The sequence below is a fragment of the Erpetoichthys calabaricus genome, chromosome 9 (genome assembly GCF_900747795.2).
Source record: "Erpetoichthys calabaricus chromosome 9, fErpCal1.3, whole genome shotgun sequence".
NCBI lineage: Eukaryota > Metazoa > Chordata > Cladistia > Polypteriformes > Polypteridae > Erpetoichthys > Erpetoichthys calabaricus.
This window is the reverse complement of record NC_041402.2, coordinates 117,393,222-117,409,826: the sequence shown is the minus strand read 5'-3', so window position 1 is coordinate 117,409,826 and position 16,605 is coordinate 117,393,222. Positions and strand designations below refer to the sequence as shown.

Here is a 16,605-nt window from a genome sequence, read left to right as displayed (position 1 = left end):
TCATCAAAGGCTATAGGAGGCATCTAGAAGCTGTTATATTTGCAAAAGGAGGCTCCACTAAGTATTGATGTAAAATCTGTGTTGGGGTGCCCAAATTTATGCACCTGTCTAATTTTGTTATGATGCATATTGCATATTTTCTGTTAATCCAATAAACTTAATGTCACTGCTGAAATTCTACTGTTTCCATAAGGCATGTCATATATTAAAAGGAAGTTGCTACTTTGAAAGCACAGCCAATGATAAACAAAAATCCAAAGAATTAAGAGGGGTTCCCAAACTTTTTCATATGACTGTATATGCCTTGTTAGCACTTGCATTCATCACAAATTTTAGTTACATTATAGATCATAGTCCTCAATTACAGTCCTTGAGGTCCACAGTGGCGTCAGGTTTTCAGTTCACCCAATTTCTTAATTAGAACTCATTTATTTAGTACTAAAGCAATGCATTTGTGGGCTTAATTTTAGTTATATTTCCTGTTACAATTCAGAATCCTTAATTGCCTATTTTATAGCAGCTGTATTTAAGTTTTAATTGTTGCATGTTTTCTTAACCAAACATTAGTTAATAATGAACTGCAAATAACCAGTATACCAGCAGCTCTCCAGCTAACATGTTTCCTTTTAAACCAGTGCATATGCACCATGTAGTATCAATGAGAGTGGAATTGGAAGGATTGTTAAGTTTAAATCTGTTCTGGCCAACAAAACACATGGATAATGTTCTCAGACAATTCTACAGTGCAATTAAAAATTTCTCTTGGATAAATGAAAGCACAAACATGCCAAATAGGTAAATACCAAGTTTCATTTTCAGCAAGTACTTTCTTCTAATGAGGAATACGAGTTAGAAGGAAAATCTGCAGCCATTGCAGCCCTTCAGGACCACAATAAGGATCCCTGTTCTAATCTAAGGATAAAAGGAAAAGTTAACTGCAGCACCCTCTGCTCTGATATTAGAGATCTTTCCTTGTCAGAACCCTGACTCTATAAATATACCTATCAGGTACTGCTTGTGGTTGGTTGGCCAGTTGGCAAACATCCACCACTCCCTCTCAGTTGCGAGAAGCAGATCATAGACATGCTATAAAGTATCTGTCAAATAATATAAAAAGTACACAACACATGTTTTGCCCAAATTGGAGCTCATCAGGTTTACGCATCTTTACTTCCCCCTACGGGGATCGAAGCTGGGACGTCAGCACCTGAGGCAGAGCCTCAGATATTGTGCCACAGTGGTTAGTTCACTTCCTTGACAGGGTGAAGATCGGAGTATTACATCCATAGGTCTGATCGCAATTTGATTATTTGAATGGTTACCTACCAGGTAATGCTTGTGCTTGGTCGACCAGTCGGCAAACATCCACAACCCCCTGTCAGTTGCAATAAACAGATCATAGATTGTCAGTGAGTACAGTGTCCTACCCAATCCAAAGGCAATTGGAAAGTGGAAGAAACTCTAATAGAAAGAGATCTGATAAACCCAAAGTCACAACCAAATCAGAAGACAAGTTCCTGAGAGTCATCAGCTTGCGTAATAGACATCTCACAGCACAACAGCTTCAAGCACAGCTTAACAGTGGGGAAAAAAGAACTGTCTCTACTGTGAAGAGGAGACTTTGTACTGCAGGTTTGACAGGGCGAGTGACAGTAAGAAAGCCATTCCTTAAAGGGCAGAAAATAGGGCTTCGAAATACCAGATATGGACTACTGCAGACTGGACATAGTCTCATCTTCACAGGAGATGAATAAGCAGACATCTTTATTTTATTATAGTGTCATTTGTTTTTAATTTGCCTGTTTGTGTATAGCTTCTGTTGTATAGTACGTGTAGAAATATCTGCAGCACTGCTAACGTTTGTGGTGCCAATGCATTGCAGTTTTTAGTCCAACATTGAAATGAGCTGCTCTGTATGACTATTACTTTGTTTAAAAAAAAATAGAAGTTAGTGAACTGCCCTGTGGGATACCCTAAGGGTTCGTGGGATCCCCTCGAGGTTGCTGGATATCATGGTTGGCCTATACACTTGTACTGAAAGTGCTGTGGAGAGTAGAGGTAGAACCTCTGTTTTTCCCAGTTGAGTCTGGGGTTTGTCAGGGGTGTGTTCTTGCTCCTACTCTGTTCAATGCTTGTATGTGTGTGACTGGGTGTTGGGCAAGGTCGTGGGGTCCAGCGGCTGTAGGGCATGTTGGTGAAGAAAGATTCACGGATCTTGACATTGCTGACGATGCTGTGATCTTTGCAGAGTCAATGGAGGCTCTGATTGGGGTACTCAAGAGGCTGAGCGAGGAGTCTGAGTGCCTGGGCTTGTGAGTGTCCTGAATAAAAACCAAGATCCAGGCCTTTAATGACCTCTTGGGCACAGCCATCAGCAGTGTGTCTGCCTGCGGAGAGAGTGTCGACCTTGTTGAGAGGTTTACTTACCTTGGCAGTGACATTCATGTCTCTGGTGACTCTTTCTATGAAGTCAGTAGACGGATTGGGAGAGCATGGGGGGGGTCATGAGGTCGCTGGCAAGGGGTGTGTGGTGCTCTCGATATCTATGCAAAAGGATGAAGGTCCAAGTCTTTAGAGTCCTGGTGCTTCCTGTAATACTATATGGTTGCGGGACATGGACACTATCCAGTGACCTAAGATGATGACTGGACTCCTTTGGTACTGTGTCTCTCTGGAAAATCCTTGGATACCGTACGTTTGACTTTGTGTCGAATGAGCGGTTGCTCATGGAGTCCCGAATGAGGCACATTACCTGCATTGTGAGGGAGCGTCAGTTATGGCACTACCGCCATGTGGCTCATTTCCCCGAGGGTGATCCTGCTCGTAAGATCTTCTTTGTTGAGGACCCGAGTGGCAGGTCCAGGCCAAGGGGTCGCCCACATAACACCTGGCTGTGGCAGATAGAGGGACATTTCCAGAGGGTGGGACTGGACCGTGTGTCTGCCTGGGGGGTTGCCAACCGAGATCCCGAGCTGTTTTGTCATGTAGTGGGTGCGGCATCGCACTGTACCAGTGCATGCTCCCCAACTTGACTTGATTCAAAACTTCCACACTATCCAGACACTCAAGTGGTCTGGCTTATTGTGCTGCTTTCGAAGGGAATCTCAAAGTCAGGTGTATTGAGACCATAAACTGTGTAACATGTTAATGGCAGGGATGTTTCATAGAGATGTGCAGTTAACTGGGCTGTTAAACACAGTCTCCATCATTGATAAAAAAAATATGTATAAGAAATTCATAATATGTGATTCTCGTTACATTTTGAAGACTGTTCAGTGTTAATCAATACAACTAAAATGTATTGAAAGCAGAGCATCTACATATGACACATACTGTATAAAATAGCATGAGAGTGAGGGAGATGTATGCTGCAATTGCAAGCTTATTGATGTTCCAATGTAATTATAGCATTTAAGACTAATTCTCTTGTAGGACTAATTCGGACATTTAACAACATATGTATGATTAGTTATGTAAGACACCTTAAAAACAAAGCACTCTTCTACAGGTATTTTGAAAGTTTGGCTGCATACCACTTTTCCTTATATGTTTAAAATGACAAATTATTTTTGAATATATAAGTGCAAATAAGACACTAACAACAACACTTATCAGACACCTGGGAATGTTACAAATGCGTATCTGAAGAGCTTTTGTAAATAAAAGTATCCTAAATAATTATTTAGTTCATGTAGCATTAATTTTATAATGTTTGCATTTTGATTTTGATATTATTTATTCAGTATTTTGTTTTATCACCTTAGTGGAAAAGGTCAATGAATTATTTTAAAAAGTGTATATATTAAGATAAATTAAGCAAGCTGTAATGATCATTTATCATTTTTTCTAAATTATGAAATTGCCTCCCAAATCTATAAACCCACCAATTTTGTTAATTTTGAAAGAAATTTGGCCCCTGTGGAAAAAAATATCCAGGCCCTTACCAACAAGTGTTACTGTTAATTTATTTTAATAAATGTGTTAATGTTAATAAATTGTTAAAAGATTAAATAAAACCCCAAGCTTTATGCAGTGTTGTCTTAATAGTAATATATTTACTCCTTTTTCTATTTCTGTGAAGTTAAATAATTAATAAGTAGCATTCATATGCTGCTTTTACAGTTAAGCAAAGAAAATTTAGACAAAATTTTAAGTTAATTTTGTATATGATTTGTTGAAAGATTTGCTTATTTTAGGCAAATCAACAAATCATATATATTGACAGAAACTATATTATGGTATGTGACAAATAAATGACACAGTCGTTACTAACTAGAGTCACTTAAGACAACATTTAAATTTACAGATAGCATAATGTGGACTGTTTATAAATATATATAGTATGTTGGTTATATCAGGTAATAAAAACAATAAACTATATATAGTGGAGAGGTGTTTATAATCTTATAACATCAGTGTTACTGGGGTTTAGGTTAGACAGTCTCTGAATGTTTTGTTTTGCATGAGATGACTGCAGGTGATATACTTCCAATATACTGTACATATTGATTGTTTATTATCTCTTTTTCCGTTTGTGGTGGTATGGCTGCATTTTGAAACTTTTAGTAAAACTAGAAAATTTAATTTGATTTTGTTTTTAAATATCTTTGCTAAATACTGTTACTAAATTTTATGGTTTAGTACTCTCTGTGTCTTCACTATGGAGTCCTACTCTTGCATTTTAGAATGGAGCTAATGGGTACCAGGGTTCCAGTGTAAAAAAAAATAACTTGATAAAAAAAATCCTTAAACTTACCAAATACGTCTGCTTTGAAGTAGCAAAGGTTTTGATTAAGAACACATGCCTTCCACATTTTTTATGGCCCTCCTTCAGTGATTATGTTCTGCTATGGCTTGCAACAACAGACAGATGCATGCTCATGTCATATGATTATTTTTCCTAAACTAGTATTTCTCAACCTTTCTGATGTATGAAAGTTCCCATGAAAGTTTTTTCTCCACGACTCACCAAGGGGGAATTGAGCATAATCGTCACAGTTTGGGTTTGAGCGGGGGGTTGTTTATTAGAGCATGATCAACAGAATGGTTTGGGAAATGGGCACAATCATGGGAGCAACAGCCCACTGTGCGACCTACTACCATTATAAACAACAGCAACTCTGGTTGAGAAACATTGTCCTAAACAACTGATTGTTTTCGCCAATTACTGTCTGTGTACTAGTATTTTACATAGCATATATTTCAAGATTCAGGCAGAGTGGCTGTGTAATGAAAAGCAACATAAGAGTTTCATTGTACTTTGTACAAATGATAATAAATCTGAACGGAAGCAATTGCACTGCATTGTATTTTGAATAAGAGATTTTGGTTTTTGAAGGAGTCAAGTCTGCAACATGACATTCTTTCTGTGGTGTGTCATGTGCACAGTAAAAATTAATACTCTGGAATAAAAAGGCAAAGCATGCAGTAGTGCCCAACCACAGTGAAACACATTGAAGTGCCACAAACCAATCATCAAATTTTTTAACGCATAATGAGCCGCCCTTGCTGAAAATATGGTAATAAATTAAACAAGGGCATTTTTGTGAGTGAGTAAACTTATTGACAATTACTGATACTAATCAGTCACTGATTTGATGGCAAGAACTTGAAAATTCCATTCAGCCCCTGGTGCTGTGAAGCAGGAATAACAGCTCTGTGCTAACAATCTGCCTATGCTAAAACTAAATGTATGCCTATAACATCTGTTCAGTTCTAGTCACTTGATTGCATGCTACACACGTGCTCAATCCTCCTCTAGCTAGAGCACTGAAGCACACGTGTGCATGTTGATACTTGGCGGCAGCAGGCAATATTTTTATGAAATAATAAAATAAGTTCTCATATCTATAGTGATAGACTATGAATTAAGTTGTTATTGTCTAGTTGTCTACAGAACAGAGACAGTAATCCATATCTGGGCGTCAATATTCAGTGTTAATAATGGCACTTGGGTAAGACTATCCAAGGCCAATCCACACCCCGGCCATGAAAGGCTGCTGCAGAGGAGTATGAATGGCAAAATGAAGCACATAGCTGTACTTCTTTTAAAATGGCTGAATCTCACATCAGGGTTTTGCTTTTATTTTTTTATTTTTTTTCCTTTTTTAAATATAATGGATATTCGGTTTTGCAATATACAGTTAGGTTTATAAATATTTGGACAGAGACAACTTTTTTCTAATTTTGGTTCTGTACATTTCCACAATGAATTTTAAATGAAACAACTCAGATGCAGTTGAAGTGCAGACTTTCAGCTTTAATTCAGTGGGGTGAACAAAACGATTGCATAAAAATGTGAGGCAACTAAAGCATTTTTTTAACACAATCCCTTCATTTCAGGGGCTCAAAAGTATTGGACAAATTAAATAACTGGAAATAAAATGTTCATTTCTAATACTTGGTTGAAAACCTTTTGCTGGCAATGACAGCCTGAAGTCTTGAACTCATTGATATCACCAGATGCTGCGTTTCCTCCTTTTTAATGCTCTGCCAGGCCATTACTGCAGCAGCTTTCAGTTGCTGTTTGTTTGTGGGCCTTTCTGTCTGAAGTTTTGTCTTCAACAAGTGAAATGCATGCTCAACTGGGTTAAGATCAGGTGACTGACTTGGCCATTCAAGATTTTTCCACTTCTTTGCTTTAGTAAACTCCTGGGTTGCTTTGGCTGTATGTTTTGGGTCATTGTTCATCTGTATCATGAAACACCGCCCAATCAATTTGACTGCATTTAGCTGGATTTGAGCAGACAGTATGTCTCTGAACACCTCAGAATTCATTCGGCTGCTTCTGTCCTGTGTCACATCATCAATAAACACTAGTGTCCCAGTGCCAGTGGCAGCCATGCACGCCCAAGCCATCACACTGCCTCCACCGTGTTTTACAGATGATGTGGTATGCTTTGGATAATGAGCTGTTCCACGCCTTCTCCATACTTTTTTCTTGCCATCATTCTGGTAGAGGCTGATCTTGGTTTCATCTGTCCAAAGAATGTTTTTCCAGAACTGTGCTGGATTTTTTAGATGTTCTTTAGCAAAGTCCAATCTAGCCTTTCTGTTCTTGAGGCTTATGAGTGGCTTGCACCTTGCAGTGCACCCTCTGTATTTACTTTCATGCAGTCTTCTCTTTATGGTAGACTTGGATATTGATACTCCTACCCCCTGGAGAGTGTTGTTCACTTGGTTGACTGTTGTGAAGGGGTTTCTCTTCACCATAGAAATGATTCTGCGATCATCCACCACTGTTGTCTTCCCCAGTGCTTGCTTTCTTTCTTAGGATGTACCAAACTGATTTTTCCACTCGTAATATTGTAGCAATTTCTCAGATGGGTTTTTTCTGTTTTTGTAGCTTAAGGATGGCTTCTTTCATCTGCATGGAGAGTTCCTTTGACCACATGTTGTCTGTTCACAGCAAAATCTTCCACATGCAAGCACCACACCTCAAATCAACTCCAGGCCTTTTATCTGCTTAATTGATAATGACATAACGACGGACTTGCCCACACCTGCCCATGAAATAGCCTTTGAGTCAATTGTCCAATTACTTTTGAGCCCCTGAAATGAAGGGATTGTGTTCAAAAAATGCTTTAGTTGCCTCACATTTTTATGCAATCGTTTTGTTCACCCCACTGAATTAAAGCTGAAAGTCTGCACTTCAACTGCATCTGAGTTGTTTCATTTAAAATTCATTGTGGTAATGTACAGAACCAAAATTAGAAAAAAGTTGTCTCTGTCCAAATATTTATGGACCTAACTGTATATGTAATCTCAAGACACAAATCAATACTCTAAAATTTTTGACATGAAATGTGGATGTATTCAGTAAGAATACATGCTTTTCTCACATTGGAACTCCAGTACCCATTAGCTCCATTATAAAATTTAAAAGCAGGCTAGTTATTTTTTTAAATATTTAAAATATGATTCACTTCGGAATGCAATTTTATGTGGCAAATTACTACATACCATGATTTTGAAGAAATAACTTCAACTTGAAAAATACCAAACTTATCCTTTAAGCGCAGCTGCTAATTTGTTCTTTGTCTTTTCTGTACAAGTTTCTTTCATTTATTTTTTTTTTGCTACATTTTTTGTTTATTTTTTTCTCTTGGAAAACGTAAATGTAATTTCTTCTGTTAAACTAATCTGATCCTAAAACACAATTTATGATAAACAAAGGAGTGTGTTTAGCAGTTTTTAAACACCTTCCTCCTTATAGCAATCTAGTAGTACTGGAAAGAAAACAAGCTAACAAAGAATATTTGGTTTAATTATAAAATCTGTTTTTTCACTTACAATAAACCAAATAAACTATGAAATCTTATATGTGAATTTAGAATCATTAGTATAATTTTAAACCTTTAAATTCTGAATAGACACTATTTTTAGTATGGCCACATTTTATCAATCATTTTATGTCAAATGTATTTACTAAATGGGTTTCCCAGTTCTTTGCCTCATAATAATACATCAGCAAAAGCATCATATATTCTTTGCATGTATGTTAAGGAATAAAGAATTGTACTTTTTTGATGTATTTAAAATGATTACTGCTTCATCCTCACAGGTAATTTGTAGGGCTAAAACAATTACCCAATTCCTGAACCACGTTCTTTGTGTCCATACTCCCTCCCCCTGCCATCCAAGAAAGTGTGGATGCATGTTAGGTTAATTGTTAACATCAAACTGGACTTGTGTGTATATGAGTACACTCTGTGAGGGGATAGAATTCAATTCAGGGTTTGGTCTTGCCTTATAACTGATTTTTAATAGGAAAGCTCAGCCTTCCTAAGGTATACTGGAAAAAAGGTAGTTTTGAAAACGAATGGATGGGCAATTTGTGGTGTTGCTGCTGCAGTAACTCGGACTAGGGTTATAGCCTAAGCATACATTGAGATGAATGTGCTCTATAATCATCTTCCTTTGTACACGAATTTGTAATACATTTTAAAGTTGTTACTTCACTGAAGTAAAGTACTATATGTAAAATTTAAGGAGAAATCTCCTTTTAAAACATAGGGGAAAATGTATTCCAAATAAATGTATTTAGAAATTTAGTACCATTAAAATTGTCTGGATGTCACTTGAAATTTTGAAAAATTAGCTTTTGAGTAGTTTTAGAATATCAGATATTTAAAAATTCAATTACAATAGTGCTTATTTTTCTAAGGTAAAATGTAATAAATTTCATATAGTAATGTTTTGGGCAGACTTTATCATTCTTGGTCAATGTAGTATATTACATTGAAGATGAATCGCCTCATGAGAGGATGAAAACCTTTAGCCAAACAAATATTTTGTTCAGCAGGTTATTGTGGCTAATATATAGTTTTTTTTTTTTCCTCTTTCTTTAAAACCTCACTAATTTCATTATTATTCTATTAGTGCTGTTAGGTTTTTATAAAGAGATGATGTAGATGTGTGATTGCAGAGTTTGCAGTATATAATAGCACCTACCTAAAAAGGTGTTAAGTTGCATCTGTAGAATCACCACCTTCTGCTGTTCACAATAAAAGTTTAGTTTTTAAAAGCATTAAAGAGTAGTTTTTATGTTTTTAGCTATTTTGTAATAAAGTTAAACTTGTATAAAAATTTTTATTTGTATGTTTATATATTTGTGGGAATGTTTACAGTCCCTGACATTGTATTATCTGGTTATGTGAAGTAAGCATTCTCTGTTGTTGAGGGGTGGGTCATACCATTCATGTGCTGTTTTCATGTACTGGTCTTTATCTTTTCCTTACCTTTTATGCTTTATTCTACCACCTATTATGTTAAACACATTGATGCCTTTTGAGCATGGCATAGCTACATAAAACTTGCCAGGTCATTTTTACTTTGTATGATTTGTTAATATTATAAAAATTAGAGTTACATAATCAAACACAGTACTTGACATGGTTACCACCATTGTATCCATCCAATGATCAATCAGAAATGTTTCTCTTTTAAAGGTAAGTTTGCTATTTTTCAGATCAGTTATTTTTTTGTAATAGTCTAAAATAATTTGCCTCATGAAACTGTGACCTACAGTAAGGCATTTAAAAAAAAAAAAAAAAACCTGGTCTTTTCTAGCGTTTTTAAATAGAGTTGAAGGAGCAAACCCCTTTCACAAAGCTATAATCTGTTTATTGTTCCACTTTTGCTTCTGAAATTCTGTTCCTTCAGCTGTTATGTTCTGCCAATAGTTGTAACAACAGTGTAAACCAGTGTTTCTCAACCTTTCTGGTGTCTCGATCCAAGTTTTTTTGTGACAAATTGAGTGCCATCCTTAAAGCAGTGGGAGGGGGTTTCACTTGGTGAATTGAATGTGCTAGTCAGATTGAGGGGTGTTTAAATCGAGCATGATCGTCAGCGCAGGTAGAGGAATGAGCATGATCGTATCAAATGTATGCAATCTCAAGATGCAGATCAGTACTCAATAACAATTTTGGCTTGAAAAATGTAATATATTCAATAACTTTAAAGACTTATTTTTACATTTAGACCCCGGACCTTTGACTTACAGTTTAAAACACAAGAACACCTAGGTATTTTTAAATTATATAAAAATGCTTTACTTTAGAACACAGTTTCTTGTGGTAAATTACCCTAAGTTCTTGTCTATAAGCCGCGGCTTATCTAAGGAAAAAAGTTGTGAAAATGAAAAAATAGAATATCGGCTTATGCATAAATCCGGCTTATACAGTAATCCCTCCTCCATCGCGGGGGTTGCGTTCCAGAGCCACCCGCGAAATAAGAAAATCCGCGAAGTAGAAACCATATGTTTATATGGTTATTTTTATATTGTCATGCTTGGGTCACAGATTTGCGCAGAAACACAGGAGGTTGTAGAGAGACAGGAACGTTATTCAAACACTGCAAACAAACATTTGTCTCTTTTTCAAAAGTTTAAACTGTGCTCCATGACAAGACAGAGATGACAGTTCTGTCTCACAATTAAAAGAATGCAAACATATCTTCCTCTTCAAAGGTGTGTGTGTCATGACCACAGAATGTCACATAGATAGAGAAAGCAATCTCTAGCAAACAAATCAGTGGTGCTGTTTGGCTTTTAAGTATGCGAAGCACCGCGGCACAAAGCTGTTGAAGGCGGCAGCTCACACCCCCTCCGTCAGGAGCAGGAAGAGACAGAGAGAGACAGAGACAGAGTTTGTTTTTCAGTCAAAAATCAATACGTGCCCTTCGAGCTTTTAAGTATGCGAAGCACTGTGCAGCATGTCTTTTCAGGAATCAGCTTTACAAAAGATAGCAACGTGAAGATAATCTTTCAGCATTTTTAGACGAGCGTCCGTATCGTCTAGGTGTGCGAACAGCCCCCCTGCTCAATCCCCATACGTCAGGATCACAGATAGCGCAAGAGTGAGAGAAAAGTAAGCAATCTAGCTTCTCAGCCATCTGCCAATAGTGTCCCTTGTATGAAATCAACTGGGCAAACCAACTGAGGAAGCATGTACCAGAAATTAAATATGCTTACATATAAAATCACAATTTAAATGACCGGTACGCGCGTGTTGACTCGGCGACGCCCAGAGCAGAAAGAACGCGCTCCGGCCGCTCCAACCGCGCCATGCGGGGAGTGAGAGAGATGCCAATATCTCACACTCTCTCCCCCCCTTAAAGAAATTAAATGGGTGTGAGTGAGACCACTGACCTCCCTCCCTTCTATTAGTTATAGGTTATAGTACGTTCGGCTTATCCATGAGTCCGGCTTATCTATGATACGATTTTATTTTAAAAATTCGTATGATTTTTGGTCTCCGGCTTATACATGAGTCCGGCTTATAGACAAGAACCTAGGGTAATACATACCATGATTATGAAGCAATAACTTTGACTTGAAAAATACCAGAACTTATCCTTTATCACCCATCTTCCTCTGGAATTTATGTTGGAAAGAAATGTGACAACAGGCTTTTTAGCAGCAGTTCTTCATTCACCTATGCTGTTTTGAATACTAACAAATAGGTAACACATGTACATGTAAAAAAATGTTTGCAGGAATTAAGCCTAATACCAGGCCAACTTGATATATGCAGTCCATGATTTGCTTTTTTTACTTCAAGATGTTTTACCCATTAATTTACCTGCTAAAAAACTAATTTTTGTTAGCAGTGCATAATGTGAGTATACTCTGTCAATACACTTAGTTATTAAGGAAACAAATATAAGTTATTACCTAAAGAAAAGTTACATTTTATAGCTCATTTTATTTTAATGGCAAGGTCATCATATGCAGGTTTTCATGTCTGCTTCTCTATTAATAAAAGTAATTTAAATATTTTTGATTTGTTATTAGGAACAATTCTATTCACACTGCAAAAAGACATTTGCATACTTGTATACAACATTTAAAATGTAATGTGTGTTTTATTTGTCTGTCTTTTTATTTTCTGTATCAAAAACATTTCATGTATTATTGAGTGTATGACAAACAGTAAAGATAAAACAGCATATGAAAATGCTGAAAGGCTATTTTGAATGTTTTAAATATCTAGCAGAATGTTTTATTTAGCACAGGTTTAAAATATAATTTTCAATGTTTTTTCCCCCTTCTTTCTGGGCCCTGAAAACATGTTGTGAATAATGTTTTAAATTTAGACTCCAAATTTTTAGGTTCCCCTTTTTCTTCACCTTTTCAGCAAATGTTGTTTGTTTTATCACTCCCTCTGATGTTCCTTTTATTTTTTCATACTGAAAATATTACATTAATTTAACATGGTCACTGAGATGGTCCTGGGTTACAGAGTTTTGAATTTGTACTCATGAGAGTTTGTTTAAGCTTTCACCGGAGTCTTTCTCTATATCTTGTATACAGTTAGTGCCAAACACACACCAAAATGTTGCAGGTGTTTTACACATCTGTAATAAGATGTATGACGTAAACCATACATAAACGGTAACAGCACTACAAGACTAAACATATTTTTTTGGTTTGTTGTCTGAGATAAATGTATAGCTATTTTTAATTTACATGCTTGAGAGATATTAAACTTTTATTCTTATTTAGGTTGAAGGGAGAGACAAGTAAATTTATTGTTGCCTTCAGGAGATGAGGCAAAGTAATGCTACTGTATCAAGTGGATAGGATAAATCCTTTGAAATTAATACAGTTTACTCTTTAAAAAAATCATGTTATTATTGCTGAAATGTAATCGATTTCATAGGCAATATACAACTCAGCTGTCAGACTGGAAATCATATTATTAATGTTTTGTTGCACCTTGCAGGCATTTTAGAACCAATGTTGTTTCCAGTGTCATGTTGCATCATGGATGCCATGCAAGATCAGTCACAACATCAGTATTTCTGTGTTATGTTTTGTGTTACTTTCTGCTGATGATTTGCAGTGAAGCAAGTATCATTTACTGCTCTATACTGCCATATCAGTTTCACAGTTAAAGAATTGGTCTGTGGACATTTTTCCTACATTTTAGTTTTCAGACATTTTTCTTTCCTCAATAAGAATAAGTTTTTTTTTCAGTATTTTGTATAATATTAGAAGTACATGGAATGAATTTCTGATAGGCCTAAAAAGACTAACCCTTAGTTTATTAAAATGACTAATTTTATGTTGCCTTTTATGTGCTTTAAGACAATAATGTATTCTGTAAATTTATTCAAAAAATGTGTTTGTGAAAAGTAATTTGTAAATATGACGAAGCCACTTGTGCACTGTCTAGTGTTTTGAAGATTAGAAAAAAAGAAGTTGTGCTAGCTTGCTGCTTGATTTCCATAAAGTCAAATCATCTAAATTTATTCTTTGATCTGAATTTCTAATGTTTCTAGAAGACAACCCTGATGACAAACACACGCTTAAATATAAGCTCATATATACTATATAATTTATTGAATCAGGTACGTTTATTTAAGAATACCCTATTGAATCCTGTGTACAAATGACAGCCTTTTAATTCAGTACGCAGTGGCACGCTACCAGATCTTTCCTAAATAGTATTTCATATCTGCTTTAAGGAAGTTTTGAATGTTTATTGGTTGTCTTACATGAGCAGCTAGCATTTTTTCTGTGTTAGCATGTAAACTTTTGCTTTTCTAAAGCACAAAATTTTGTTTCTTATAATTGCATTTGCTATTTCATGTGCATTATATTGTTGATGTAAGAACATGGACATCAGCTATAGTGAGAGAGGCCATGAGATTTTTAGATACATTGATAGAGTTATTTGGCTGTTTTATATTGTTTTCTTGGAATAATTTTGAAGAACAATTACAACTAAGTAGAATCACCATGGTCTTCACTTTTCTACTTTTCCTTTGCTTTGCAGTGTGCTGGTAAATTTCAAAATGTTTTGCTTTGGTTTTCTAACTGCATAATCCTTTAATTAAAGTGTAATTTCATTGTTTTCTGTACTGACATCAACCTATTCCTTCTTGTTTTCAAGGCCTTCACCTTTGTGCATACCACATCAAGACCTGCATTACCATTCACTTAATCCATCTTCCTTTTGTTTTTTAGGTGTCGGGTAACTCAAGTGGATCACAAAGTGGAACAGCAGCCTCCTCCTCTCGACAATATTCAAGACAGAGAATAACTCGTGTAAATCTCAGGGACTTCATCTTTTACATGGAACAGGAACGAGAAACAAGCCACTCTCTCATGCTGTACAGGGCATTGCTGAAATAGGGCCATTTTTTTTTTTTTTTTTTTTTTTGTTCTTCCAGAATTTATTTAGGTATTAGTTGCTGTCTTTTTTCAATGTGCCTTCACATAGGTTTTTATTGCTCAGTCCACATAATTGTAATATTAAAAAAAAGTATCCAAGACTCTGACACGCAGCCCTTCCACCACTATAACAACCCCTGTTTCTTTGCTGCAGGAGGGAAAGCACTGGACATTTTCATTTTAAAAATCACACAAAATATTACAAGAGGACAGGATTCTACTTCTTCATAATATTATAATTTATTGTATTGGTTGACCAATATAGTTATTTTAAATTCTTGTATAATTTTAAAATGTTGCACCTCACCTTCAGATTACAGTGTTGATAGTGAAACTGTATTGATTGTGAAGACATTTAATTCCTTGAGGTTAGCATCCATGCAGAGTCCCTAAAAGCCATAAATGGCAGAATTGGTTATTTTGATTCATAACTGGTTGTAACATACCAAGGGGAGTATTATTGGTTTTATGCAGTATACATTTATACTTTAATAATGGTTGCCTACAAAATTTAATTTATTTTAGTAGAGGTTCAGAGCCTTTATAAGTGATGACATTTTTCACAAATTTCTTTCTATTTTCATCCATAAAACACACTTGAGTAGGACAAAAAAAATGAAACACAATACTTAACATCAGTTCATAAAGTCATGCAGTGGTAGAGTCTACTGCTGTCTGTGTCGGCCTCACTCACTCGTATCTCTGTGAGAAGCAGGTACCTAAATGCTGTCCCACTGCTGTCTTTCATGATTCTCTAAGACCTGAATTATTTATTTAGATTTTTTATTTCTTCTAAATGTTTGAAATAAGTGACTAAATCATACACATGAGATGTTTGCATGACATTTCTTTTTTAATTTAACCATATGCTTAAAGAGCAGTTTTTCTTGCCTTTTATATACTTAATGAAATGGATTTAATTGACATTTTTTAATTGTTTCGCTAACCTGTGCCCCCCATTTGCACCCCCTGATAGGCCTGCTTGCTCTTATGCAACAACAGCCACTTTTCAGACATGTCCTTCATTTATTTATTAAATGGCTGTTCTTTGCAGGTTCCAAAGGCAATGTATATGTGAGAAAATGTTTCAAAGCATCATACTTCAGTTTTAAATATTCTGTTAAAGGTAAGAAGGCTGTGTTTGTGATGCACATTGAGAGTCATCTGTGTTGTTTGGAGCAAATAACAGTATTGTCCATAACAGTTGAAGGGAAACATTTTATAATTATTTATAATTTCCTTTTTTACATCTTTAATGCTTGCCATTTTTGAGGCAATGCAATTTTATCTTGAAGTACCATAGCAAAAAAGCACAAATAGAACTTTCCATGGTTTAAAACAATTATTTTGATAATTATTTTTATGGTTTCTGAAAAATAAGCAGAGAGTGGTTTCTGCTACTTCTGCTCTTTAGCCAAAAGACTATTAGGAAGGTATTACTGAAAAAAGCAGATGAAAATCATGTTTTAATGTATCAATAATTTGTACATATTGTTTACAAAGACCATGTGTTTATTAGAATTACGTTATTTTTGGTAAACTCTGTACATATTATGAAATTTTCCCGTTTGTGTGAAAAAAAACATACTTCTGTATTTGTACCTATTTTGTAAAGGAATAAAGAAACTGTTTACTAAATTCTGCACGTGTTTTTTTAGGATACTAAAGATTTGTTAATAGAAGATGGGAACTCCTGATATTTTATTAGAAAATTATTCAAGCTTTCAATTATTTAATATTTACTAAAATGATCTGTTGGCTACTAATGGTTCATTGCACATTGACTCAGAATGGACTGATCACCCAGAATACACAGTAATATGACACATGCCAGGGTGCAAGTGCATAATAAGCCTTGAACAATATAAAGCGGTTTTGTTTAGTCATATCTTGATTGTGCCTACTATAGTTAGTGTCATTACACA

At 35.6% G+C, this 16,605-nt stretch overlaps 1 protein-coding gene across 1 annotated transcript in view; it reads left to right on the top strand.

Moving 5' to 3' along the window:
• The window catches only part of LOC114657624 (transcription initiation factor TFIID subunit 4-like), a 458,757-nt gene extending 442,444 nt beyond the window's left edge, over positions 1–16,313 (top strand). Inside the window, exon 14 of the mRNA XM_051932232.1 lies at positions 14,474–16,313. Coding sequence (XP_051788192.1) covers positions 14,474–14,641 — 168 coding nt within the window. The 3' untranslated portion in view covers positions 14,642–16,313. The remainder of the gene's footprint in view (positions 1–14,473) is intronic.
• Positions 16,314–16,605: the final 292 nt, after the last annotated feature.